The following is a 27,984-nucleotide window of genomic DNA, read 5'->3' as shown; positions in this document are numbered from 1 at the left end:
CCCACAAAGCTCATCAAAAGGGTTTATGAAATGCCTTAAAAGTAGAAAATAGTTGAACATGACACAAAGTGTTCGTCAAACGCCCCCAGTGCCTATTCTAGTACAATGCAGTAGGCTAAAATGTTAGCCAGAGACATGCTTTTCATTCCACTAAGCATGTCATCTGAACAAGTCTGCAGAAACATAACATATATACCTGTACAAAAACACAGAAGGAATGCACCTTCGAGAACACAACTAGAGGTTTAGTACTCCTTTTAAGGGCCAAATAACGGACAAACCGTGATTTACACGTCTTCCCTGCCATGGGCTGCACTCTTTAGAATGTTGAATTTGCAGAGTGGACATGTAGCATTTATATACAACCACTTGTCTATACATGCACAGTGGAAATGGTGACCACAAGGAAGCTCACGCAGCTCCACTCCATCATCGTAGGCAGAAAGACATATGCAACATTCCTACAAGATTGATTATAAAGTTAAAGAGTTGTGGCTTGGGCATATGGTCCAATGCTTATTTGGTTCTACTTGGATTAAAGTCTCAACAAGGGAGGAGGGTATGTGCATGTGAAATCAATGTTTTAAAAAACAAAACAAAAAGTGAGACCAATCAGTGAGACAGGGTAATATAAATATTAATTTAAAAATATTAAAAAATAAGATCAAGGGAGTAAGTCTCTCTCCCTAGAATAGGGGAGAAGCAAACCTCATTTTTCTTTGTGGATGGGGTGAGGGATTCCCCAGCCACCAAGAGTTGCAGGACAGAGAGCAGTGGTGAGGATCTCTCCTCCGTCAAGAAAGAAAGAAGGCGGTAACCAGTCCCCCCATCCACTTTATACTGTCATGTACAAAAGAGAGGAAAGAAGCTGCCACTCCTCCCCACCCACTTTTTCTTTATTGACGGGGGAGGCGCCCCACCTCTGCACTATTAACGACGAGGAGGCCAGTGGCCTCTCTGCCTATGACAAATATCGCAAAGGAGGGACCCCCTTCCCCCCTCGCCTACAATATCTTATGGAAGAAGAACTTCCCCCATGCGACCAGATAGCTGACTAGCCACTGTAACAATTAAACCACTTAAACCAGCCAGATCAGCTGGTTTTTCTTTAATATCTAATTTCACTTATTCACAGATCTGGTAGTGTCTGGGTCCGGTTGAACCAGGCTCAACCGATTGCTCCATTCTGGGTCTGATAAAACTGACTAAAAGACAGGAATCTCTGGGCAACATTCCATGTATGGCTAGAGAAAAACTGCATTCAAAAGCTCTGAAGGTTTGAGCAAGAACAAACTTACTGCATCTTCCGCAGAAAGAACATGTTCAACGGGCAACCCATTGCAGCATTCAGTCATTACCCCACCAAAAGGTCCTGATATCTCATCGCTAAGTTTCTGAGAACTTCCATACCTCCGGAACCTATACTTTGGAAGCCTATGGATGTCCTCCTCAGTCGCTCCTTCCTGCTTCAACAATATGGACAAACATTTAGAGAAAAAAGAACCATCTTCAGGGCATACAGCTATAATTTCATTAGAATAGCTACCAAATGCATATGGAGACCAATCTGTCAAAAAAGTTGTATTTGCAAGAACATACATGAGATGCTAATATACTGCCTTTAACGAAGGGTCAAATACCTACATGTCTCTGGGTTCTAACTAAACTTGCATAACATTACACTATCACAAGAAAAACTAATATACCCCCTGTTGCTAGGTTCCATTTATTTCTAACAATACCTAAATATCCCTGGGTTCTAACTAAACTTGCATAACATTACAATATCACAAAAAAAACTAATATACCCTGTTGCTAAGTTCCATTTATTTCTAACAATAGCATGAAAAAAAATCGAAGATGGCTCAACAAAATTACGATTTGTAGCTCTACATACAATGCATTCAAAATAGGTCCCCTCTAATGATGTTAGATTGACCTAAAAACCATGAATTAAAATAATTATATTCTTAAGCAGGCATTTTGGAGGATCCTACATCATTTGTGAGCCCACTTTGAATTAATGACACATAAACACACAAGTCACAGCAATACCTTTTTGAGGATATTTAGGAGCTTTTATACCAAACCAGTAATTAGCTAACAAACCCAGTAGTAGGGGCATACAAGTATTTGAGTGGTATGAAGCATTAATTTGAAATCATAGGAAATGTAGATTTGATGTTTTCTATGTGGTATTATTCAATGGTACATAGGCAGTTAACCCTTTAATAACACCCAAAAAGAATGGAAAAAATTCCAAAAAAATTAATAATAATAACATACACACTATGCTCTCCAGCACATTTCTAAAGAAAAAAAAAAAAAAATTCTTAGCACAAAAGGGTAACTTGTGGAATCTTTTAAGGAAAGAGCAGAAAGAAAAAAAAACATATATACCAACCCTATCATAGTTGTGACAATGCTACAATTTAAAGGTCAGGGGTAGTTTGCGCATGTCATACAAACACTGTCTACTTATGTCATCAACATTTGGGCTGACATCAGCACTTATTACCTATTGTAGACACATTTGTTTTGTGGATTATTGGAGTGTAGTGGTGACATCTATCCATTACAGTCTAGTTACCCCCCTAATTACTCCTTTGTGTGTGGGACCCAACTAACTTGTAGAGGCTCATATTGGTTTTCTTTTAATACTGGTGATTCTGAATTCTATTCCAGTAGTGGAATCTTCTTGTTGAGAATTACTTAACAGCTGATTCCGCTGAGGTAGTTATACCCTCAAAGAGTTCAGGACATTCAGATTCTAAGGAATCACATATTATTCAGATAACCTCTATTAAACTCAATGGACATAATTATTTTAATTGTTCCAGGTTTGTTCAAAATGTTTTTTAAGGCTAAGAGGAAGCTGAAGTTTCTGAGTGAGGTTCCACCATTCCCTCCTAATTATGACTAAAAAGTTGAAGATAGTCAAGTTATGACTTGGTTTGTTAATAGCATGGAGGAAAGTCTAAAGTGATCAAGTCATAAGATGTAATACGTCAAAAGAGATCTAGGATACTCTGAAGACTATTTTTCACAAGAAACTAATTTGTCACGTATATATGAGCTCTATGCAAAGTTTTTTGGAGTGTCGGGTGAGAGAACAATCACTCAACATTTTACAGAAATGAGGGGCACCTTTCCTTTTACTACTAATGAGAATGAGTTTCGAAAAGAGAAAAATCAGATTCATGTTACTCGTTTTCTGGATGGATTAAGACCATAATATGACGCTATATGGCCATATATACTAGTTGATGATAATGAACATACATTGGAAAAAGTTTACAACAGAGTTCTTCGAGTTGTAGTAGTGAAAAATAGTTTTTTTGTTAATATATACATCCCTTTTCAAAAACAAAAGTAGTGAAAAATAGTAAAACTGTTGTTGGTTCTAATGTTGCTCTAACGTTTCTTCTTCCATTTCTAGATTTGAATCGTCTAGAGGAAAACAAGGGGCTTGGAGGTAGAGGACGTGGCCGTGACAGTGGAGGATGAGGTAGAAATCATGCAGATAGAAAGTGTATGTATTGTGACATCTCTAATCACTTCTCAGACAAATGTAAGGGAAATTTTGGGAAGCCTGCCTAGGCTAATTCTAGTGTGTCAGTGGACAACGGAGAAGTGGTTAATAGTGAGATAGGGTCATCTAACGGTACCCAAGAGACGCTACAAAATATAGTACAGCAGTTGAGTCAATTAGCATTAGATACTACAACTTCTCAGGCATCCCCAACTCCTCCAACTGCCAATACCAGATGGCAAGCTCAGGCTGCACTTCACGCTTCCTCTCCTTTGTCCTGAGTGATAGATTCAGGCGCGTTCAACCATATGTCAGGTATGTCTTCCATTTTCTCAAATGTGTCACCATCCTCATCTCATAAATTAGTTACCTTGGTTGATGGTTCCACTTCATCGGTTTGTGGTGAAGGGAATGTTAACACTTCATCTGATAGTTTTTTAACTTCTATAATGTTTCAAAATTTCCAATCAACTGTTGTCTGTCAACAAAATTACTCAGTCACTCAATCACATTCTTTCCATCTCATTGTGCATTTCAAGACTTCTAGACTAGGAGGCAAATTGGGTCAAGGCATTGAGAATGATGGACTACAATATCTAGGCGTTGTTCCAGAAGAGAAGTTTGTTGCATTACATGTCGCATCCTCTCCTTATGGCATCTACGCTGAGAACATCCATCAATAGTCAAGCTTCATTAGTTTATCCCTACTCTTCTTTCTGATACATCATTTGAACTTTTAGTCATGCTAACTAGGAAAGCACCACCACAGTTCATTTCCTCTAAGTAGTCGACAAAGTCCACGTCCTTTTTCTTTGGTACATTCAGATGAATGGGACACATGTCGGGTTCCCAATTCTTTTGGTTTTAAGTATTTCTTGACTTTTAAAAATGATTACAGTTGTGTGACAAGGTGTATCTCCTTTGGAAGAAAACAAATGTATTTCTCAGATTTTAAGTTGAAATAAAAACACAACTTTTTTTGAAAAATGATGTATATATTAACAAAAGAACAAAGAACTACAGAGGGACGGGGAGTAATTCCCTAATAACAAGAGATTGTAAGGAAACTCCTGACTTGGCAAACACATCTGCCACCGAGTTAGCAGATCTCGGAATATGAAACCAAATACAAGAAAATTGAGAAGAAATTTCAAGGATTTCCCGCAAGGAATCCCAATGGCGCCATGGGGGGGAGGAAGCCTTATCACGCCAACCAATAACCACCTTCAAATCCCCCTCAATGTGAATAGGACTACTGTAATGGTCACGGTAACGTGAAGCCCATTGAGAAGACCTTGAATCTCTGCTGTCGTTGAATCAACAATACCAAGCGAACCAGCATATGATAAACATTGACTGCCTGAGGGATCTGAGATAACACAACCAAAACCCGCCTTTCCGGGATTACCCTTGGAGGAACCATCAAAATTTAACTTAAGGAAACCAAACTCTAGGGGGGGGTCCATTCTTGCATGATTGGGGTCTTGGTCGCACACCTCATATTTGCAATAGTGTTCCAATTATCATGGATGGATGAACTAGCAAAGGAAGAGAAAGGCTTCTTAGTAAGGAGCCAAGTAGAGATCTGGCCAGTCACACAACCTGCCACTCTAGTCACAGAGTTACTTCTAGTATCAAAACGCCTCCGGTTACGTTCATTCCAAAGCCCCCACGGAATAAAACCAGTGGATGCGGAAATCAGAAGCTTACCAAGCTCAGGGAGGGGAGTACCAATGAGCATCTTACTGAAAGAAATCAGATCCACTGACATACAGAATTGTAGACCCGTCTTACTAAGAATGGAAGACCTTACCCTCCACAAAAATGAGAAATGAAGCAAAATGTGGTTGACTGATTCAACCTCAGAGTTGCATAGGGGGCAGAGAGGGTCAATTGCTAGATGGCCTCTTCTTCTGAGCACATCTGCCGGGAGTATCTTTCCATGGTAAGCACTCCAAACAAATTTTTTTATCTTTGGCGGGACATAGAGACGCCATGAAAAAAGAACCTCATGATCCCTTTGGTTTGTATGCCAACCGTTGATGAAACTGTAAGCAGAGGAAGATACTACTTTTATCAAGCCACCATATCATCTTATTTTTCAGGCCACCATAAAAACACAACTTGGTGCTTCTGTTCTTGTTTTTCATTCAAACAATGGCCTTGAATTTTCTATAGTAAATTCTCCACTTTTTGCATTATGCTTGACATCATTCATCAAGCCTCAAGTGTGTATACTCCCCAAAAAAATGGAGTAGCAGAGCGCAAGAATCGACATCTGCTTGAAATTTCTCAAACACTTTTATTTCAAATGAATGTTCTAAAGTCATTCTAGGGGGATGCAGTACTCACATCTTGTTATTTTTATTCATCGAATACCATCCTCAATGCTAGGTGGTTGCATTACTATGTATCTTTTAAAACCAGGGAGTAAGCTATTTGACGTAGTCCCTCAAGTTTTTGGCTTAACCTGCTTTGTTCATTGTTAGTCCACATATTGATAGATTTATCTCCTCGAGCTATTAGGTGTGTCTTTCTTGGGTATTATAGGACACAAAAAGGTGACGAGTTGAAAGAAAAGAAAGAAGAAAACGGAGAAAGAACCAGAAGAAGAATAGAGAGAGAAGAGAAAGAGCTCAACCCCTCTCAATTAGGGTTCCGTACTTCAGCTTGAGTACTTTATTGATATTTAAAGTTCCAACATTACATATCGACCATACTGCCTACGAGGCTACATAATATACATAAATTGAATAAAAATTACAGCATATTTTATGATCCTATGCACTTAAAAACATACTAATCTTCTAACACTCCTCCTCAAGCAGGAAAACAGGTATAAAATAAATCCAACTTGGAATATAATTTCTCAAATCGTGCCCCATAGAGAGATTTAGTAAAAAAACTAGCCAGTTGATCCTAAATTTTTACATTAGTATGTATAGAAAAGTGTATATCTCTGCAAATGTTACATTTTTTAAGAATACACCTTATTTTTCATCGTCTTAGATACTCCCTTCTTCCTGTTTCTCTTTGAAAGGTAAATCATCTTGCACTCAACATCCTCTATCTTGTTATGTGCCATTCGCTTCTCTCTCCTCAATATTGATCTTTTGTTTTATCTTTGTCCAATATCTCTATTCCTACTAGGGTGCAGGATGCCTTATCATCTCCAAAGTGGTAAAAGGCAGAGGATAAGGAAATGGATGCCTTGATTGCTAGAAAGACATGGTTTTTGGTTGATCTACCCCTAAGAACCATTATTGTTGGTTGTAGATGGGTAGATATCGTAAAATAAAATGTGGATGGCATTATGGAACGCTATAAAGATCAATTTGGTGGCTAAGGGATACATTCAAACATATGGTATTGATATCTTTGACACATTTTTTCTTGTTGCTCAGCTAAACACTACTAGGATTTTGATATCTATAGTGATCAACCAGGGCTCGTCTTTATATCAACTTGATATTAAAAATACTTTCTTATATGGAGACTTGTAGGAAGAAATATATATGGACCAACTTCCAAGGTATGTTGCTCAGAGGGAGACAGGTAAAGTATGCAAGCTTCAAAAGGTCACTTATGATTTGAAATTGAGCCCATGCACATAATTTGAGAAATTGGAATTGTGGGATTAGTTGTATTTGTTGATGATATTGTGCTCACTGGGGATGATGTTGAAGGTATCAAGGATGTGAAGAATTATCTAAAATAGCACTTTCAGACTAAGGACCTTAGTACACAAATGCTTTTTGGGAATAAGAGTGGTAAGAAATAAAAAAAAGTATGAGTTTATCTCAAAGAAAATATGTGATTGATATGTAGAGTGAACATGATTTAATGGGTGTCAAACCTATTTACAAATCCTATGGAAATAAACTCTTGTTTCCATGATGACAATAGTCCAGTGCTTAGTGATAAAACTACATAGTGGAGACTGGTTGGATGATTAATTTATGCCACAGTTACTAGGTTTGATATATCATTTGCAATTGGAGTTGTGAGTCTGCTCATGTTCCATGGTGTATTTGGCTGGAGCGGAACAACCGAAGATTCAACTCCAAAGCCAGTACCCCAGACAACACGGCTTTTCATGTCGTCAGCCTCATCTCGAGTTGGCTTCATACAAAGAAGGATTTTGCCACTCTTTCAGGGGTTTCCCTTTAGGAAAATTGTAATTTGATCGCTCACATGTCTGGCCCTAGCAGAGCTCCTAGAATGGTTATCTGGGATCCTCCCCCCAGTGACTGCATAAAGCTGAATTTTGATGGTAGTGCTATTGGATGTCCTGGTCCAGCAGGAGCAGGTGGTATATTCAGAGGTCACAATAGAGACCCCATTCTTTCTTATGCAGGTCCGGTGGGCATTGCCGATTCTAATACTGCTGAAGTTAGTGCTCTGCTGTTTGGCCTCCAAATCTTCAAAGATCATCTCCATGGCAAGTTAATCATTGAAGGCGACTCGAAGACGATTATTAGTTAGTGTTCCAAAGACAGCCTCCCCCCTTGGCGCCACTGGCCCATCACTGATAGTATTGCTGACATTGTATCTTCTTTGCATTGTAATTGGAATCTTATTCCTAAATCAACCAACTCTCTGGCTGATAAATTGGCTAAATTTGGAACTTCCCAACAATCTCTCATTGTATGGGAAGGATTCCCTTTTTTGTAATTTGCACTTTTGAGCTTTTGTCTTAAAAAAAATCAGCATCATTTCAAAAAAAAAAAAAAATTGGAGTTGTGAGTCAATTTATGAATACTCCTAGAAAAGTGCATCTTGAAGTAGCATAGAGAATTTTGTAGTATTTAAAAGGAACTCCTAGCAAAGGACTGCATTATGAACCACAAGGACACTTAAACATTGTAGGATATTCAAATGCTGATTATGCGGGTTTGAAGTCAAACACGAAATCTACTATAGGTAATTGTGTATTTGCCATAGGTAATCTTACTAGTTGGCGAAGTAAAAAACAAAATGCAGTTGTCCAATGAAGTGTTGAAGTAGAATATTGAGCAATGGCACATACTGAAGTGAACTTATGTGGGTAAAATCTCTTTTCAAGGAATTTGGTCTGGAAGGAAGTGGTTCTATGGAACTGAAATGCGATAATCAAGGCGCAATGTTCATTACCAGTAATCCAATATTTCATGAGAGGACCAACCACATAGAAGTGGATGGTATTTCATCCATGATGTAGTGCTGAACAGTAAAGTGATTACTCCGTATGTAAGGACTACTAATCAAGTTGGAGATTAATTTACCAAGGCCCTTGGAAAGCATCTATTTGTTGATTTTTGTTCTAAGCTGGGATTAGTAGATATATATGCTCCAACTTGAAGGGAAGTGTTAAAGGTCAGGGGTAGTTTGGTAATTACACTTTAGGACATTGCATTCTGAAATTGTAGTTAGACAGAAAAAAAAAGAGCTACTAGAGCCACAAGTTCAAAAGAAGGAGATGTATACCTGATTTGTTACGGGATATAAAACTGCAATAATACATGGCAAACAACAGCAAACAGCAATGCCAATAACACAGCAGCAAACAGTTCAAAAGTTGCCTACCTTTTATAAGTTTAAAAGAATGAGATGTATACCTGATCTGCCACGGCATATAAAACTGCAATAATACAAGGCAAACAGCAGCAAACAGCAATGCCAATTACACATGCTAGAGCCACACAGAAGACCACAAAGAATACATCAAAGCCTAGAAAAACTATACAAAGCCTGCAAAAAGACAATATGAGCTATTAGATATAAACAATATGAGTAGGCCTTGCAAGTTAAAATCATAGCAAAAAAACAAAGGCTTCAACATACCAGTAAAGCTGAGGTGCATCATGGGGTAAACTTTGGCCACCAGCCGATACCCAGTAGAATCCAATAATCCACCAAATGAATGAAAACATTGTATTTGCAGACTCCAGATGCTTTGCAACACTGACACCAACAGCACAAGGACATTTTTTAAAAGATGCCACAGAAATATATGGCCAATCGGTAAAGCATGAGGCCCATTCTACTCTCAATAAGGTTTCAGGGGCTTCAATGGTGTAAGATAATATTTTCTAACAAATTGTGATAAACAAGCGCAGATTAGATTTCAATAAAAAGCTCCCTAAAAGGCTAATTATGAAGTTAATTTACCGACTGAACAGAGATTTTATTTATTTATTTATTTATTTTTTATCATGTTTGAGTAGAAATCACTAAGTTGTGTCTTTTTTCCATGATTATAGTCAATCAACATGGATCTATCTTATGAAAGACAAGCAAAGATGTTTGAAGTTTTTAGAATTTTTCAATGAAATAAAAACTAAATTTGATACTATTCTTCAACTTTGCATTATGACAAAGTCTTGAGTATAAGAATGATCACTATCCCTCATTCTATTCATCAAATGCATTATACATCAAACCTCAAGTGTTTACACCCTACAATAGAATGCGGTAACTAAAAGGAAGAATAGAAATTTGCTAGCATCACTCAAGCTTTACTTTTTTTCAAATGAAAGTACCAAAATGGTTTTGGGGAAATGCCTAATTGACTGCTTGCTACTTAATCAACTGCATGCCCTTGTTGGTTTTGAATGGTAAATTACCTCTTAAAATTTCTCAACCTTAGTTGAATTGTTCTTGCTTCCCTCATAAAGTATTTTGATGTGTATGTTTTGTTCACTCCTTTGGTCCTCTAGCAAGTTGTCCTTGCACTCCATCAAATGTGTCTTCTTAGGTATATTCTTGTAATCAAAAGGGATATCGACGTTATGATGCTGTCAATAAGAAAGTGTATATTTCAGCAGACATGGCATTTTTTGAAAGTTTCACATATTTCCAGTTGCCCAACAGCTTGTGTCATATTGAGTCTTCAAATCCTTTGTTGGTTCCGCTTCTAGTTTCAATCAAATGCCATGTGAAGGTAAGACATGCACGTGAAGAAATAGTTGAAAGTTTATCAAAGGCAGAAAATGTCTTCAGCTCCTAAATGCGGTGTACCTACACTCAGCTCTACTCCCACCAAAGATGTTTCTACAAGTTTGGTTCCTCCGCCATCACTTCCTTCTACTAGAGATCCCAATGCCTTTAATCTAGACTTCCACATTTCTCTTAGAAAAGAGGTATTTGCATCTAGACATCATCTACTATCTAAGAATGTATCATTTCATCTCTTGTTGTCCTTGTACAAATCATTAGCTTTATCCTTGTCTTTAGTCTCTTTCCAAGTCTATGCAAGAAGTTTTGCATTGCTCTCATTGAAACAAGTGATGGATGACAAAATGCAAGCTTTGTTATCGAGAGGGACATGACAATTATGTAATTCCCGTCATGCTATAGATAATGTTAAGAGTAGATAGCCATATATAATCAAGCATAATCCTAACGTCACTATCAAAGGGTATAAAGCACAACTGGCTGTTGATAAATACAATCAAACATATGGAGCTGACCTTTTTGCAACCTTTTCCCCAGTGATTTGGATCACCTAGATTCGAACTCACATCTTTGTAGCATTAACTCAAGGATTACACTTTTTTCACATTGATTTAAAAATATGTTTCTCTATGGTGATCTAAATGGATAGGTTCATATGGAGTACATATAGCATCTGTTCCTCAATGGGAGATTGGAAAAGTTTGTAGACTTGAAAAGGCCATTTATGAAGCTAAAGAAAACCTTTGGGTTTGGTTTGAAATTTTTTAGCTAGGTGGTTATGGCTATTGGACTTGTACAGAGTCAATACGATCATTCTGTTGTTCTCCATAAGAGAAACACAAAAGTAGTTATGTTGATTGTCTATGTCGATGATATTGTTCTATCAGGAAGTGATATCAAAGGGATGAATGAGGTAAAAAACCATTTAAAGGCAAATTTTCAAACCAAGGATTTGGGTAACATTGAAGTAATTTTTGGTAATAGAAATAACAAAAAACAAGTCGAAATTATTTTGCCTCAAAGAAAGAACGACATAGATTGACTACAAGAAAATGGATTACTTGGTCCAAAACCTATCAAGACCACCGTGAGAGTCATGTGAGTCTTCATGGTTATGAGAAAGTCCCGTACTTAATTATAGAACGTAGCACAAAAGTTAGTTGGAAAATTGAACTATGCTATTTACTATGACAAGATCTTACATTTCATATGTGCCAAGTGTAAAGAGTCATTTATAAAAAAGCCGGGGAAATAAATGTAGTAGTGCTCGGGATCTTTTGAAATAGAAGTTGTTAGGGGCTAAAGAGTTATAGAAGTCTAAAATGAGGCGCTAGCCATAGTGGGGTAAAGACATTTATGGAAAACCCGAGGAAGTACGTGTAGAAGTAGTGCTCAGGATCTTTTGAAATAGAAGTTGTTAGGGGCTAAAGAGTTATAGAAGTCTAAAATGAGGTGCCACCCATAATGGGATAAAGAAGTCCCCCAAAAACTAAGAACTTGTAAAACCAATAGTCCCACATAGAATAAGAAGTAGTAGTTGTAGTCATTACTCCATAAATTGTAAACTCTTCTAAGACTTTTACTCATTCAGTCAATACAAAACGCCTTTATTAGCTTCAGCCAACCCAAGGCATTTGACGAACAATAAAAAGGTTACTAGGCAGCTAATCCCCAACTCAAGGGTCTTTATCCAGTATATCCAATTTCACCACCTCAAGTGCTCCCCCAAAAAGGTCAGCCCCTAGCTAAGGCACAAGTCTTTGGCACTACTCTCTGCTTCAGTTGCCCGCTTGGCCATCAACCCAAAGATAAAATCCCTCTAGCAAAGGTATTTATCTTTGGTGCCACTTTTCATCCATTCGATTTATTTATTTTAGCTTTTTCCCTTCATTAATCCATAGACCGACTAACCACTAGGCTTCACCTCCACCTCCCCCATTCACCCACAAGTCCTATAACCCTCCATCCCTCCATCCAACCACTAGTCACTTGAGTCCCCTTCCCTATCACATACTCAAGTCATACCTTCCCCTTCCCTCCTCTTCTCATCCCATGCATACCCCTAAACCCTAAACTTAGCCTCTTTAACCTCTCCCACGTCTCCAATCTCATAACCGAGCCTTCCCTCCTCATTTCCCTCACAAGCCTACTTCAACCCAAACCACAAAACCCTAACCCTAATTCTAGCCAACAAGCTAGAGTGTTGTTCAAGGTACTATCTTTCTCCACTTGAAGCAAAAATCAAAGGTCCCCAGCCTATTGGTCTAGCTTCTAAAGCTCTAGGAAAAACAAGGTCGTGCCAAAAAATGTCTTCCGAAACATATACTTATGACCAGGATTGATAGCCTGAATATCGGATTGCTTCGAAGCTAACATTAAAACCATGCTCTGGGAAAGACGAACAAATCCTCTCTCACAACCAGTAACATGGCAAGCCCGAGCTACAAAGCAATATTGAGGGTAAAATTCCATCAACAAAGATTGTGCCCCCACATCAAACTCAAGAAATGAAAATTCTGGCCCCAGCATCTATACCAAAAAAGGCTCAGTACAAATCACACCTCTATTTTGACCAAAAGAAACAAAAGGTGCATCTACATTCCTGACCAAATCTCAATCTCAACCCAAGGAGTCACCTACCAACTGTGCATATGATCATCAAGATTACCCAGAACAGTTTCACCTACCAGGCCAAACAATTTTTTGACCCCAAGAAGACCACAAACGAGCACAAATGCACATGGGATGGTTTGTACTTGGATTGAAAGCAGAGCGCTAGCAACCTGCCAAAAATCAAAAGTTGTTGTTGACCTTTTTTCATCATAAAGGGGACACATTTTCTTTGTTCCCACAAATTTAAGATGTGGCGTAGGATGACTAAGGTTGTGATGTACAGAAACTAAAAAACAAACTCTCCTGATCAAACTAGGAAACCACAGATTTCTAAGAAGGAAAAAAAAATTATATCCCAATTGTCCCAATTGTAGCCAGAATCTTCCTTGCACATGTCCCTTAAATTAAAGTACTAAATACCCTTATCATACATTCAATCTAAAAATTAAAAATTATGAAAAGACTCAAACAACATATATGAGCAAAGCTCCTTCCAATTCAATGAAATTAATTGAGCAAAACCGACTCCGAACCCTTCTCTAAAAACTGGAGCAAAAAGAATTTAAAAAAATAAAGAGAGAGTGAGAGAGGTACAGCAGTAGTTTAGACCTCATGACGTGTTAATTATTAATGTCTGAATTGGGAGACAATCAGCAGAACAGACACTATCTAGATACCAGGATGTCTTTTCCGTTTTTCTTTTTAATAATGACAAATCATTGCAAGAAGAGAGAAACATGTAAGATACAGTGGGGGCAGCATAAAGATCAGCCAAGAGACTATACGCTAAACATAAAAAAACAAAAGAACAAATAAAAACTAGCCACATCAGAACAATGGGAATAGTCAACTAGTATCTAGTGGGTAAGCATGACTTTCAACAGGATGGGAAAGAGAAAGACCCACCTTCACCAAACAATCAGTCAACTCATTTGCACTCCTCACAGTATGCTCCCAGCACAAAAAAAGGCCAATACACATACTTAAGATTTCATCATGAAAACACCAAATGAATCAAGGAGGTCTAATGCCCGTAGAAACTAAAAAGTAATCAACATTGGATAAAGTAGGTACAAAGTGATCCTGCTGCATCATAAACAAATAGCTAAACAAGTATCCATTAACACTATAGGTATCAAAACAATTACAAAAGAAATGCCTACCTAAGCAAACCTCTACCATTCTCAAAGTTCAAACAACTTGGAAATGGGATTATGTCACAGAAAAAGTGAATCACTACGGAAAATAGAATGCAATATGAAGTCCAGATTGACCTACTTTCCTTGAGGTGAAGTAAATTTTCTTATTAGGGATTGTAGGATCAGCCAAGTCAACTAGATTACATGATCCTGACCACATTAGGAAAATGCTTTTTCATTTCCAAAGAAAGAACAAATCAACCTTTTTCCGGTCCAAGCGGTATTAATAACCAACTTAATATACCTGGTTCGGTCTACTTCTCCTAGTTGCAATCCTTCATCCTGCCTGCCGTGATCTGTTCCGGTGTTTCCCAAATTTCCATTACTAGAACTTGAACCTTGTCCCCCAGAGGTTAACCGCCGAGACTCCTGCCTTCTTCTATACTCGATAATGACACAGACCATATGCAGAACACATTGCAAAGCATATCCTAAAATCCAGAACCCCAGAGGCATTGAGGGCGATTCATCTCTACTTAATATGAGCACTGCGAACGCAACAAGCACGAAAGCCAAATTCCATAAAATATCCAAAACAACCACTGGCCTCGAATAAGCCCAATCGCTCTGCCGCTCCTCCAATTGCTCGGCCGCAGTCTCCCGCACGCGCATCGACGGTTCCCTCATCATCCGGCGGCTGCTGGCCCTTCGAAGAAACCGAGCGGCCCCGCGAAGGCTCGGTCTCTGGCTGAATCGACGGTTCCGCTCTTCATCCGAACCTGGCATCGAATTTGCCAGCAGGGGAGACGGGTCAACGGCATCGCCACCGGAGGAATTTGAAGACGGAGAACTCGCTCGCGGCATATCCATTTCGAGATCGCAAAACTACAAATAACCACACTTAACCCAAGCCAAAGCCGCTTCAGTTTGATTCGCGTTGTCTCATTTCAAATCACTCGCGAAGAAAAAGTAGTACAGGTTCCGTTGCACATAACCTTCCAAAACCCACGGTAAACACGCCTCAGCAAAAATTGATTGTCCGTTGTTTCAATATTCCAACAATTTCTCAATTACGAAGTCCGAAAAACTTCTAGGGAAAAGTCGCCGGCGTCGAGGGTCATCAGTCGGGTGTCAACATATGCCGCGAAGGGACCATGCGTAATTCAGCGATGCGGCATCACAAGCCTTTTAACGTGAGAATCACGTAAGAAGCCTCCAACAGTCTCCAGAATGTGAGATCTGATTCAGGCCGACAACGAAATACTAAAATAACAAAAAATACACTGCGACCAAGAACTTTCTCCATCAGGAATTTTAACCGTCCTCTGCAGCCAAGCAGATCATATTTGAACGATGTAGTAAAAGATCATTAATCCTAAGCCGCCCGTCGAATTTAAGTTTTACGCGTTACCCGTTCAAACTGTTTTTGTTTTCTTTGGTTGATGCAATGAACAGCTCACGGGATGGCCAGATGCCAAACTTACCCTGTTTGGCTGTTTGGTAGAACGAGTGGCTAACCCGTTGGGTGACTGCAACTCTGCTGGCGAGTTTTCTCTCGCAGGAAGTGCAGATGTTCTCCATCGCATCTCTTTTGCTTCACTGACCAATACTCTGAATTCCACCTAAGGGTCTGTTTGGAACCATGGAAAAAAACAGATAAAATAAAATAAAATAAAATAAGATTTAATTATTATTATTCTCAAAAATAATTTGTAAAAATAAAAAAATTGTTCATTATCTCATTTTTACTAACTATTTTTGTGAATAATAATAATCAAAATTTTCTTTTTTTTCTTTTTTAGGGGTTCCAATATACCCTAAATAAATGGCTATCTATGGAACGAACTCTACTCAATAGTATTACCATCCCAACCAATGTGCTTAAAAACGACACGTAAAACTAACGATGGCTAAAATATATCGAGATTTTTTTTCCACCTTTCATTGCAAAATGACAATATTTGGTAATCAAGTTTGCCTGAAAGCAAGGACAAACATGAAAACAGAGGCACCTGAGATATACCAACATAATAGAGCCATTAAAAAAGATGAGCATGGAGTTGGGTTAGTAACAGTTTCACAAAAAAAAACATAAAAGAGAAAGGAATTGTCGGTAACATCCCATGGTTACATATCTTAAACTTTTGGAGAATTTCATAGAGCAATCAACATTTGTAACCAACATCTTTCTGCTTTTATATAAAAGAAACAGAAACATCCATCTAAAGTCTAAGGATGTGAGACCCATAAGCCCCAAACTATTGCATAAGAGAGGCAACTAAATTCCCTTTATCACTTGTATTTGGAAGACATTTCTTAATTTTTCTTTTGTGGACAAAATTTTCATCTACCAAGTAATGCATGTTGCCTTCAAGTGACATTCACAAGGTTTATGATAAAAGAACCGGTCAAATATGTTAAGTTGGGTCTAAGGCATATCTTCTCACTAATCCATGTGGGACTATTCCTTAACAGAATCCAAACAGAAAACCTCAAGCAAAAGCCAAAAAACTTGAAGGTCTAGAGAGTCCAAATCTTGGGTAAAAGTATGTTTGGAGCATTAGGGCATTAAAGTTTTTCTAAAACTAGTTGTGAATATCTCATCTTGAAGATCTTTAATCTATTATATAACTTGATATATAAATATCTCACCTTAAATATTTATTGGTTGTTTTATTTTCTTTGTTTTACAATAGGATTCGAGTTATTTTTTATGGGGTTATTGCTTTATAGAGAGATCAGATTGACTTGAAATCTTTTGCTTTCAAAACTACATGTGAATATATTTTATTTAAGTATATTATCACCACATAAAGTATGCTTCTAGTGAAGCAAATAATCTGATTAATAGTTGGAATTGCAATGCAGTCTGGCCAAACTGATCTTCTATAAGATTAACGTTTGAGATGGAGTAGGTCCCAATGAAGGACTACTCTGATACCAATTGAAAAGAACCCATTGGGAAGGTCCTTATCTACTCTTGAAAGTGCTATGAAGAGTTTGAAAGAGAGAAGTTAAAAGGTTTGGAATAAGAGAGAAAAGAGGAGAAGAGAAGTCAAGTTGAGAAAGAAAAAGAGATAGAGTCAGAGTTAGAAGCAAAAAAGAGTAGGGGACATGAGAGAAGAGAGGTGTTAGTGCAATAATTTGAGAGGTGAAAGAGGTAAGAGAGATTTTTGAATAGGCTTGACTAATTTCTTCTTTTAGCCAATACCCCTATTTATAACGTGATTCGAAAAATTCCTTAATCAACTAGGATTACATAACTCAGGGAGATATTTTTGGAAATTGAAAGGATTACATAATCTATGAGAGATTCTAGGAATTGAAAGATTACATCAATTAAAGATCAATCTAATCCAGTAGGATTTTATAATATCAAGAAGAGAGAAAAATTTCCCTTTTTGTCCTCATGTCCCACGCCCCTTGGGTATTTCCTCTTTTTGCCCTCATGCCCCACCCCCTTGTTTCTTAGACGTGACACTTTCTATTTCGTGGTTGGCTTCGCTTTCTATTTTTCTTTTTCTTCTTCTCTTCTTCTCTTCTACTTTTCTTCTTTTCTTGTTTCTTTGGGGTAATTTTGGGTTCTAACAATCACATTGGCAAACATTAGAAAGAATTCTAAGATATCTCAAGAAAAATCCAGGACAATAGTTATTATACAAGAACCACATACATCAACATACAAGAGTTTGTTGATGCAAAATAGGTTGGATCTCCATAAGACAAAAAATCCACTTCCGATTATTTCACAATGGTAGGTAGCAAACTTGGTTACTTGGTGTGCTAAAAAGAAACTAGTAGTAGCTTGATACAACATAGAAGCAAAATATCGGGATGTTGTAAGTGATATGAAATGGCTGAAATCTTTGATATAAGAACTGTATCTTCATTATTAGTGTATCTATTTCCCTATTGCCATTATCTATCTATCGTCATCATATTTGTTTTTTATTATTATTGTGATTTCTATCCTTAAACTTCTTTGTGCTTCTCTTTGTGTTTTCATTTTCTATTCTTAATCGTCTCTCTTCCTCTCTCTAGATTGTATCTCTATTTTCTATCTTACTTTTTATTTTCATTAAACTCATGTATGCTTAGAGTGTTAGGGGCCAAGGGAGTTGTCATGTCAGCAAACTCAGTCTTCTTGACTTTTCTTGCTATAATAACTATATCGATTGTTTAGTAAAATTTAATTAGTAAAAATAAGGTTTTTGCTTCATTTCCACTTTCCACCCTACCTTAGAAATAATTTGAGAAAAATGGTAATGTTGTCTTCAGCAAAAGGAAACCTTTTGATTGACTCTATGGTTACACCCTTAAGTAAGATTGTAGTTATACTTTGGGTTTCAAGTTTAAATTCAAAAGAGACTGGTAGAGACTTTATCAATAACTATGATACTTCTAATTAGGGGAGGCCATGAGTTAAGTTAGAGTAGGGTTTTTGAAAACCCGAGCCGAACTTGAACCTTATCTATGCTATCCTAACCCCAATCTAATCTCTATCCTTGCAACACCATCTCCATATCCTCGACCCCTCCATACCCTTGGCCAAATCTACCACTCATTTAATATTATAAAAATCTTTAAAAAAGGGTATACAAGTTAATTAGATCAAGTTAGAGTTGTGGTCGATTTAGGTTCGAATCTGGTTTATTAAACCTGTCTCTACGTAGAACAACATGGGTTTTTTCCTCAACACCATCCCCAACCTACAGAGTGAGCAAAGAAAATATAGAGTAGAGTTTTTAGGATCAAGTTGGATCGAATTTGCTACTTAACCCAACTTGATGCCATCATTTTTAGTAAATGGTACTAACCAATCATAAAAAAATATTTTTTTTTGGCCCATAGATGAGTAGAAACTGTAATTGATTTCTTGATCTTAATCATTTAAAAAAATAAACAAAAATAAAAAAACAGGAACAACATCACCAACTCTGATGGTGATAAAAACCTTAGGGTCAGTTAATCATGCCAGAGGATATGTAAACCCTTCTAAGTAACCAAATTATTAATCATGCCAGAGGATATGTAAACCCTTCTAAGTAACCAAATTATTCGAAAACAAAAGGTAAAGAAGATCTAGAAACTAGAAGGTAAAGATAAAAGGAGTAGAAGAAGAAAAAGATAAGTGAAGAGAGAGAGAGAGAGGGCAAAAATCTGTTGAATTGCATCCCTATTAGTCCTCCCTTAATTTTGTTAGAGTAACTTGTATACATGTTACACAAAATTACAAATACATCCGTTGGGACATTGAACAAATAAATGACATGACAAACCTAGAAACAAAAATATCCTAAGTCACTTCGTAAAAAGTAATTGTGTAACAACTTGCTTATCTAGTTACATTGAAAAAGTTATATTCTTCCTGAATCATCTTGGCTTGAGTGTAAAACTTCCTGGAAGTTGTTGGTCCCGTGTGAGGGATATACTTCCATTCGTGCGAGTAAAGCATGCACATAAAAGCTGCTTCAAAACATTCTCAAGATATAGGTTTTGATCCGCATAAAATATATATCTAATCCAATTCGGACTATCAAGATGTCATGTGCTCAGTTTCTATCAATTTTTTTATTAGGACCTTCATTTGCATTATTGATTAGTATAATGAAATGAGAAAATGGAAGTCTGAGTGCAATCCTTATAAGAAAATTAGTTCAAGGATATTTTAGTCATTTTACATGATTGAATATTTTATATTATAGCTTTATCTTGTTCACCAAGTTTGATTTAGTCAGTATACAAATTTTTATATTCATAGGAAGAGTATAATGAGAGTTATAAAGGAATAAAAGTTTTCTATGTAAGAGGGGCATTTTTTGTTATTTCTATACTTGATGACTTAAAACCTAATAAATAACATTGGCAGTCGTGCACAATCCCCAATGCAGCTCATTTAGAGAAATAATAGCTGCTGGGAGTACATCTTAGCCAGAAAACTCCTCTTTATTTGGAAGTCTTCACAAAATCAAGGTTGTCCAAATCTCCTCGATGACTGGTTGGTAAAAATTCAAAATTTTCTCTATTTTCTTCTACCATAACCTTAAGGTAAGATTTTGGGATGTGCATCAACTATCCTTAGACATGTGCCTGCATCATCAATCTACATGTTGACATTAGCCCTAATTGTGGTATATTCTTGAAGGATCTTCTATCTATTTGATATATGATGTTGATTTAAGCACATATCATTTGCACACTTCACATCCTGCCCTAACCCTAATTTTTTTATGATGTGGGACCCATATCTAGGAATTTGAAAAAGTATTTGGATATTAAAATTGAATATTTTTGGTAACTCTATACTTACTCTATGGCTGATTTGGGTGAAGTTTATGTACCATCTAACGATATGGGTAAATTTGATGGCAAAGATGTAGTTTTATGACAACAAAGAAATGACAAGACCAAATTATCTTAATTGGGCCAGGTCAATGAAAATGTTCTTGAAGGGAAGAAGAAGGACAAAGTACATCAGAGATGGTCCTCCAATCCCAATGACTAATGATTGGGAAGCTGAAGACAACCAAGTTATGATTTGGATTGTCAACAATGATTCAACATTGTAGAGTCAAGTGATGCATTGTTAAACAACAAAGGCTATATGAGTTTCTTTGGAGTATCTATATGCTCAAGAAAGTAATTTATCCAAAGTTTATGAATTGTACACCGATTTATTTGGTTTGAAAAGGAGTAACAAGACTGTTATACAATATTACAGTACATTTGTGGGATGCTCGTAGGAAATTAGTATATATTATCCATTCACTATGGATGAGAAGGAATTAAGAAAACAACATAACCAACTACTGGTGGCGAAGTTTCTTGATGACCTAGGTGGGGAGTTTGACAACATTAAGGCACATATCTTAGCTTAAGAAGAGGTACCTTCATTATCCACTGCTTTCAACAAAATTGTGAGGCAAAAACAACTTTGGTATCCAAAGAAGAAAAAGGAGGTAAGGTGACAGATGTTGTTGCACTTAATACTTTGGGCCCTAATCCTAGCCCAAAAGACTCATCTCGAGGTTAGATAGGTTTTGGGCGAGGTAGAGGTAGAGGCAGTTCAAGCAGAGGTGATGGTAAGTTTGGGAGGAAATGTGTTTATTTTGGATGAAATAACCATTACTCTCATAGATTTTGGATAAAATTTGGAAAGTCTGCCTGGGCAAACTCTACCAGCCATGAGACTAGTGGAACAATCTCAGAGGTTGTTGCTTCATCCTCTCAAAGGGAGCTAATAAGGTACAACAGCTCTTTCAACAACAACAACAAATTATGTAACATTTAGCTCAATTATCAATTGGTTCATCCTCAACATCTATGGTTTATGCTCCTACTCCTACTACTACTCTGGATACTTTAGGTATGTCCGCTCTTCATTGTGTCCTCTTCTCCTACCTGGGTTATCGATTCCAGAACTACCACTCACATGTCAAGTATGCCATCCTTGTTTTCTAACATGAAAGAGTCATCACATATAGAGCAAGTAAATTTAGTTGATGGGTTTGTTTCCTCAGGCAAGGATGTTGGTATAGTTATCCATGAATCGTCTGTGTCTCCTCAATCTGCTTTACTTGTTCCTAAATTTCCCCTAAATATGTTATTAGCTAATTAATTAAGTCTATGAATTGTTCTCTGACTTTTTATCCTACTCATAATCTATTTCAGGACCTTGCGACGAAGATAATACCCTACATGCACTTCATACATTTGCTACCCCATTCCAGTGGCATTTGCGATTAGGTCATCCTTCGCTAGAAAAATTGATCTCATTTATTGATGATTTTAATAGGTGTACTTGGGTTTAGGTCCTTTGAGAGAATTTTGGAGCTTTCAATGTATTCAAACTCTTTTACAATGAAATAAAGAATCAGTTTTCGACTTCTATCCATTTTTGCACACTAACAATGGTCTTGATTTTATGAATCATAAGTTTGACAACTTTTGTAAAATCAAGGGATCATTCATCAAACCTCATGTATGTTTACTCCACAAAAAAATGGAATTGCAGAGTGTAAAAATTGTCTTCTACTAGAAGTAGATTACACTATGATGTTACATATGAAGGTTCCTAAGCACTTTTGGGGTGATGTAGCGCTTACTGCATACTAATTGATCAATAAGATGCATTCATCTATCCTTAAAGGTGAAATTTCCATTCAAAATTTGTTACCTTTAGCTCCATTGTTCTCAGTTTTGCCTCGTGTCTTTGGATATGTTTATTTTATTCATGTTATGGTATCATCCAAAGATAAGTTATCTCCTCATGTAATTAAGTGTATTTTTCTTTGGTACTCTCGTTGCATATGTCACATTTTTTTAGGATACTCCATTTTTTAGTCTACTACTCCCACTGATGTACCATTTTCTTCCCCAATTTTTGAGTCAGTTATTCCCCTTGGCAGTTGATGATTTTCTTGGACCTACACAAAATACCAATGTTGAGAAACCCTTGTAGGTATATCAGCATTGACAAGTACATCTCTCTCAGTCAACGACTCCCTCTCTCATGCGGGACCATGATTCATCTTCCTCTTATGATCCCGAGGTAAGTGATTTGTACCTACCCATTGCTATAAGGAAAGGTGTTCGAAAAGGTACTTGTTATCCGTTGTCTCATTTTGTGTCATATGATCATTTGTTTAAAAACTACAAAAATTCACATTGCCTATCTCTACTTGCACTATTCCTTCTTTAGTGCAGGATGTTATGTCTTCTCCACAATGGAAGCAAGCCATGGATGCTAAGATGGTTGCCCTGTTTGAGCAAGGAACCTGAAAGTTATAAGAGGTACTTTCAAGTGCCACAGTGGTTGGCTATAGATAGGTGTATACATTCAAATACAAGGCTGATGGTTTAGTTGAGAGGTATAAAGTTCGTCTGGTGGCCAAAGCATATACACAAATTTATGTAGTAGATGCGTTTGAAACCTTTTCTCTAGTTGCTCGATTATCTTGGGTATACATTCTGTATCTATTGTTGTTGCTCAGGGTTGGCCCTTATGCCGGTTAGACATAAAAAATATTTTTCTCTATGGTAACCTAGAAAAAGAAGTCTATATGGAGCAACCTTCGGGGTATGTTGCGCATGGGGAGGTGCACAAAGTATGCAGACTCAATAAAACAATTTATAGGTTGAAACAAAATCATTGTGTTTGGTTTGAAAATTTTAGCCAAGTAATGATGTCTATGGGCTCTTCTAGGAGTAATTGTGATCATTCGCTATTTGTCATGCAAAATACCTTTGAAGATCATAGTTTTACTTATATATGTGTATGATATTATATTATCTAGCAATGATACCCCTGAAATTGAAAAAGTTAAAAAACTACTTACTACTCACTTCCAAACCAAAGACTTGGGAGCATTAAAATATTTTTTAGGTGTTGAAGTTGCAAAAAACAAAGAAAGACTAGTATTATCTCAAATAAAGTACATAACTGATATGCTATATGAGTATGTATTATTAGGAGCTAAACCGATATATACTTCGATGGATATTTACACAATGACCAAAGTGTAGAATTGAATGATAAAATATTGTATAAGAGATTGGTTGGGAAACTCATATATGCCACAGTTACGCGCCTAGATATTTCTTTTACAGTAAGTATAGTAAGTTAGTTTATGAAACACCCAAGGAAGATTCATTTTGAAGCAGCTTAGAAGATCTTGAGATATCTCAAAGGAGCACCAGGGAAAAGTCTTTTCTTTAAAAATAATGACCACTTGAAAATTGAGGCATTCTTTGATGTAGACTACGCTAGGTCAAAGTTAGACTACAAATCAACTACGAGCTATTGTGTCTTTCTGGGTAGCAACTTAATCAATTGGAAAAATAATAAACAAAATGTTGCACATAGATCCAACACAGAAACAGTATACAACGCTATGAGACATATTGTTAGCGAACTCATGTAGGTGAGATCAACCTCTAGGGAGTTAGACTTCTATCAAAATGAACTCATGACTATGTTATGTAACAACTAAGTTATTATATTTATTGATAACATTCCAATTTTTCATGAGAAAACAAAGCACATAGAGGTACATCATCATTTTGTTAGAGATATTGTGATGAAAAAATATGTGATCACCCCTATGTTCGTTCGACTGATCAACTCGTAAATGTCTTCACCAAGGACATTAGGAAAACACAAATTTATGAGCATTTGTGACAACTTGGGCCTCATGGATATATATACTCTAGTTTGAAGGGGAATGAGAAAATCAGCTTAATAATATTTTGATTATTTTACATGATCAAATATTTAATATTATGGCACTATCTAATTCAACATGTTTGATTTAGTCAATGTATAATTTTTTTATATTCATAGGGAGAGTAAAATGAGAGTTATAAAGGAATAAGTGTTTTCTATATAAGACTAATAAATAGCATTGGGGGTCATACACAACCCCCGATGCTGCTCATTCACAACTTGTGCATCTTTTCACTCTTCTTTTTCTCTCTCTCTTCTTCTCCTCTCTTTCTCTCTTATTCTCCTCTCTCTCTAGATTTTCATACTTTTCACAATCCCAAAATCACATCTGGCTCATTAGTATTTCTCCAATTGTTGAATCTCTCTTTGTGAGCAATTGCTTACGAATGCTAAAGCAACTCAGCTGGCTAGTTAGTATTTCTCCCCCGGTTTTGGTCTCCCTTTGCAAGCAATGTCTTATGAGTGCTTAAGCATCTCAAAGGACTAGGTGCCCAGTGGCGTTGCTGATCTTTACCAGTAATCTCTACAAGAACATGTTCCTTCCCTGAAGTGATGAAAACAATTGGAATCCCTCAGGATAATATGCCGCTTAAAAACTTTGGAGACAAATTTTATGGCACAATGGCAGTCCCCACAGACACGGAGGTTCTTAAAGATCCTAATCGGGGCCCCTTGAGGCAAAGTAATAAGCCCAAATGCCACAGCCAACTTCTCACTGTGATAAGCTAATCCTAACTCCTTAACCTCTTCATCAACATCATGAAGGGCATAATTGGTGTCTGGAACATACCCTGCTTCCTTAATCATACTAATTATCTCATCAATTTTGGAGTATATATCAATGGCCCTTGGATGGCTTCCATCCTCAACCATGAAGGTGTGTACTATACCATTAACCTCAATCCAACTGTACCCAGCTTCTTTAGTTACTCCTCTTGACTTCATCAAACTGCGGATTTTTGCTGCATCATCCCACCTACCAGCTGCAGAATACATATTTGAGAGGAGAACATAAGGGACAGCATTTTGAGGTTCCAATTTGAAAAGGCTCCAAGCAGCTTTCTCACCTAGTGTTATGTTGCCATGGACTCTACATGCAGCCAGTAATGCTTTCCAGACAGTTGGGTCTGCCTCAACAATCATTTGGTTAAGTAACTTCCCAGCTTCACATACTTTTCCAGCTCTTCCAAGACCATCAATCAAGCAGGCATAGTGCTCTGCTTCTGGACTCACACCATAGACTTTAGACATGGACTCAAAGTGGTACTTTGCCTCTGCAACAAGACCAGCATGACTACATGCAAATAATAAACCTATAAATGTTACAGAATCAGGTCTAATGCCACTCTTGAGCATCTCATCATAGAGCTGTAAAGAAACCTCTCCCCTCCCATTCCGGGCATAACTGACAATAAGGGCTGTCCAAGAAACTATATCTCGAACAGGCATCAAGTCAAAAGCCCGATGAGCATCCTCTATGGACCCACATTTTGCATACATTGTCATGAGAGAATTGTCTACTGAAAGAGATGACACAAACCCGATTTTAATTAAAATTACATGAACTTGCCGTCCAAAATCCAAAACTGTCAACCCTGCACAAGCACTTAAAATACCAGAAATAGCAAATTCATCCAACCCAATACCCATTTTCCTCATCTGACAGAACAGGTTGAGTGCCTTCTCATGGGACCCGCAATGTGTATAACCTCCAATCAAAGAAGTCCATGAAATTACATCTGGCTCGCACATGTTATCAAATACACCAAATGCACACTCTAGCATACCATGTTTTGCATACATGTCAATAAGAGCATTGCTCACATGCTTATACTCCTCAAAACCAGTTCTCACAATCAATCCATGAACACATTTTGCAATTTTTATGTCCTTGAGAGAAGCTAAAGAATTTAGAACAGATGGATATGTAAAGCCATCAATTTTCATGCCCTTCACATACATTTTCCTGAATAAGGACAGAGCTTCATTCCAGTTACCCTGCCTTACACACCCAACTATCAAACAGTTCCAAGAAACCACATCTTCCGTCTCCGTTAGTTCCAAGACATTTTTTGCACTTTCGAGATCCCCACATTTGGCATACATATATATCAAGGCACTGTCCACAAACACATTACCACTAAAACCAGTTCGAACAATACATCCGTGCACTTGCATTCCAAACCCATGTGCCAAAGCTATAGCACAAGCAGTCAAAACACTAGGAAATGTAAATTGATTTGGGCCCACACCTTCAATCCACATGTTACAGAAATATCTTATAGAAGCAATCCCATCACCGTTTTGACAATACCCAGAAACAATTGCAGTCCACAGTACATGATTCTTTCCCTCACTTATTCTATCAAAAAGGTAACTAGCATCAGAGATTTGCATACACTTAGCGTACATATCAACTAGTCCTGTGACTACATAAATGTTAGAGTCACACGAAGTTTTTATAGCGCAACAGTGGACTTGTTTGCCTCTCTGAAGCAAAGAAAAGTTTGAGCAGGCACATAAGACACTCCCAAGTGTATACTCATCGGGTTTTAGTCCTTCAAGTTGCATTTGCCAGAACAATTCCAGAACTTTGTCTGGAAGCCCATAATGGGCATATCCAGAAATAAGGGAAGACCAAGTAACAGAGATTCGGTTAGGGGTCTGCTCGAAAAGCTGGTGAGCTTCCACAAGACGGCCCCACCGTGCATAACCTGAAATCATCGTGCTCCAGCTGAACTCGTCTCTTTGACTCATTTTGTCGAACATCTGACGGGCTACGTCGATGCGACCCCATTTTGATAATGCACGCAACAAACGATTTGATGATACGACGGAACAAATCGTAGGACAGGCCAATGGTAAGGATTGAATAGATTTGATGGATTCTTCGTGGTTTCGTTCTACACATAGCTTCAGAGAGAGTTGAAAAGGGCGTGAGGTCAATTTGTTCATAAGTTCATATCCACTTCACTGGGCTTCAGATTCTACACGCCGATACAGAGACGTTCAGTTTCTGCCAAATTCCCAATCATGAAGGGTAGATGCATTTGGCCCATCAATTTCATAAGATTCATAACGAAGCACAGAAGAAAGAGCCGGGGCGGGATAAAGAAATAATTTTGACACTTCATGATTTGCCCTCACTTACGCTTGAGAATTATCAAAAATTTCCCCAAAATAAATAGTTTTTTTATTACTGTCATATTACATATTTTTTTAAAAATAATTAACTAATTATATAAAAATAAAATTTATTTATAAAAATTCCCAATTAATAATTAACATAGGTAACATACCACACAAGTAAAATGCAATCAACTAACCATTGTTAGAGTTGTTCCGTCCACTCTTGTAGGCGGTAACTTTCCTCACCTAACAGATCGGTCTGTTGGATTATATTGGTTAGGCGTTTGTCAAACATAACCCATTAGTGGGATCCTCCTTGAAAGTTTGTTCAAAGATAAAGGAGCCTTTTCAATTAGTTGTTTACCTTTGTTTATGCATGAGGATCGAAAAAAAATAAGTTTCTCTTAGAG

At 37.3% G+C, this 27,984-nt stretch overlaps 2 protein-coding genes across 3 annotated transcripts; both read right to left on the bottom strand.

Moving 5' to 3' along the window:
• Window positions 1-10: 10 nt before the first annotated feature.
• On the bottom strand, window positions 11-15,643 carry LOC137948234 (E3 ubiquitin-protein ligase At1g12760-like). 2 transcript variants are annotated; one of them, XM_068794240.1, is made up of 5 exons: window positions 14,525-15,643; window positions 9,356-9,475; window positions 9,130-9,262; window positions 1,299-1,466; window positions 11-461 (listed from the first exon to the last, which is right to left on the bottom strand). In XM_068794240.1, the coding sequence occupies exons 1-5, from the start codon at window positions 15,088-15,090 to the stop codon at window positions 288-290; spliced, it is 1,161 nt and encodes a 386-aa protein (XP_068650341.1). In that variant the 5' UTR covers window positions 15,091-15,643; the 3' UTR covers window positions 11-287. The 2 variants fall into 2 exon arrangements, with proteins under 2 accessions (XP_068650341.1, XP_068650342.1); XM_068794241.1 differs by having other exon boundaries at window positions 1,299-1,463; window positions 14,525-15,641.
• A 9,020-nt stretch (window positions 15,644-24,663) lies between these two features.
• On the bottom strand, window positions 24,664-27,526 carry LOC137947580 (pentatricopeptide repeat-containing protein At2g22070). The gene has a single exon (XM_068793382.1). The coding sequence runs from the start codon at window positions 27,398-27,400 to the stop codon at window positions 24,956-24,958; it is 2,445 nt and encodes an 814-aa protein (XP_068649483.1). The 5' UTR covers window positions 27,401-27,526; the 3' UTR covers window positions 24,664-24,955.
• Window positions 27,527-27,984: the final 458 nt, after the last annotated feature.

The sequence above is a fragment of the Aristolochia californica genome, unplaced genomic scaffold, assembly GCF_029961685.1.
Source record: "Aristolochia californica isolate CCGP_79_NKW_82.1479 unplaced genomic scaffold, dmAriCali1.0.hap1 SCAF_13, whole genome shotgun sequence".
In the NCBI taxonomy this organism is placed as follows: domain Eukaryota; kingdom Viridiplantae; phylum Streptophyta; class Magnoliopsida; order Piperales; family Aristolochiaceae; genus Aristolochia; species Aristolochia californica.
Note: the sequence above shows the minus strand (reverse complement) of the source record. Positions and strands in the feature narration are given on the sequence as shown.

Bases quoted from the DNA above. Each gene is read 5' to 3' on its own strand.
- LOC137947580 (XM_068793382.1), bottom strand. From the start codon at position 27,400: ATGAACAAATTGACCTCACGCCCTTTTCAACTCTCTCTGAAGCTATGT.
- LOC137948234 (XM_068794240.1), bottom strand. From the start codon at position 15,090: ATGGATATGCCGCGAGCGAGTTCTCCGTCTTCAAATTCCTCCGGTGGC. The intron at 9,263-9,355 runs GTATGTTGAAGC...GTCTTTTTGCAG, and splicing joins GATGCACCTCAGCTTTACTG to GCTTTGTATAGTTTTTCTAG. The intron at 1,467-9,129 runs GTATACATCTCA...ATATTGTTGAAG, and splicing joins TATATGCCGTGGCAGATCAG to CAGGAAGGAGCGACTGAGGA.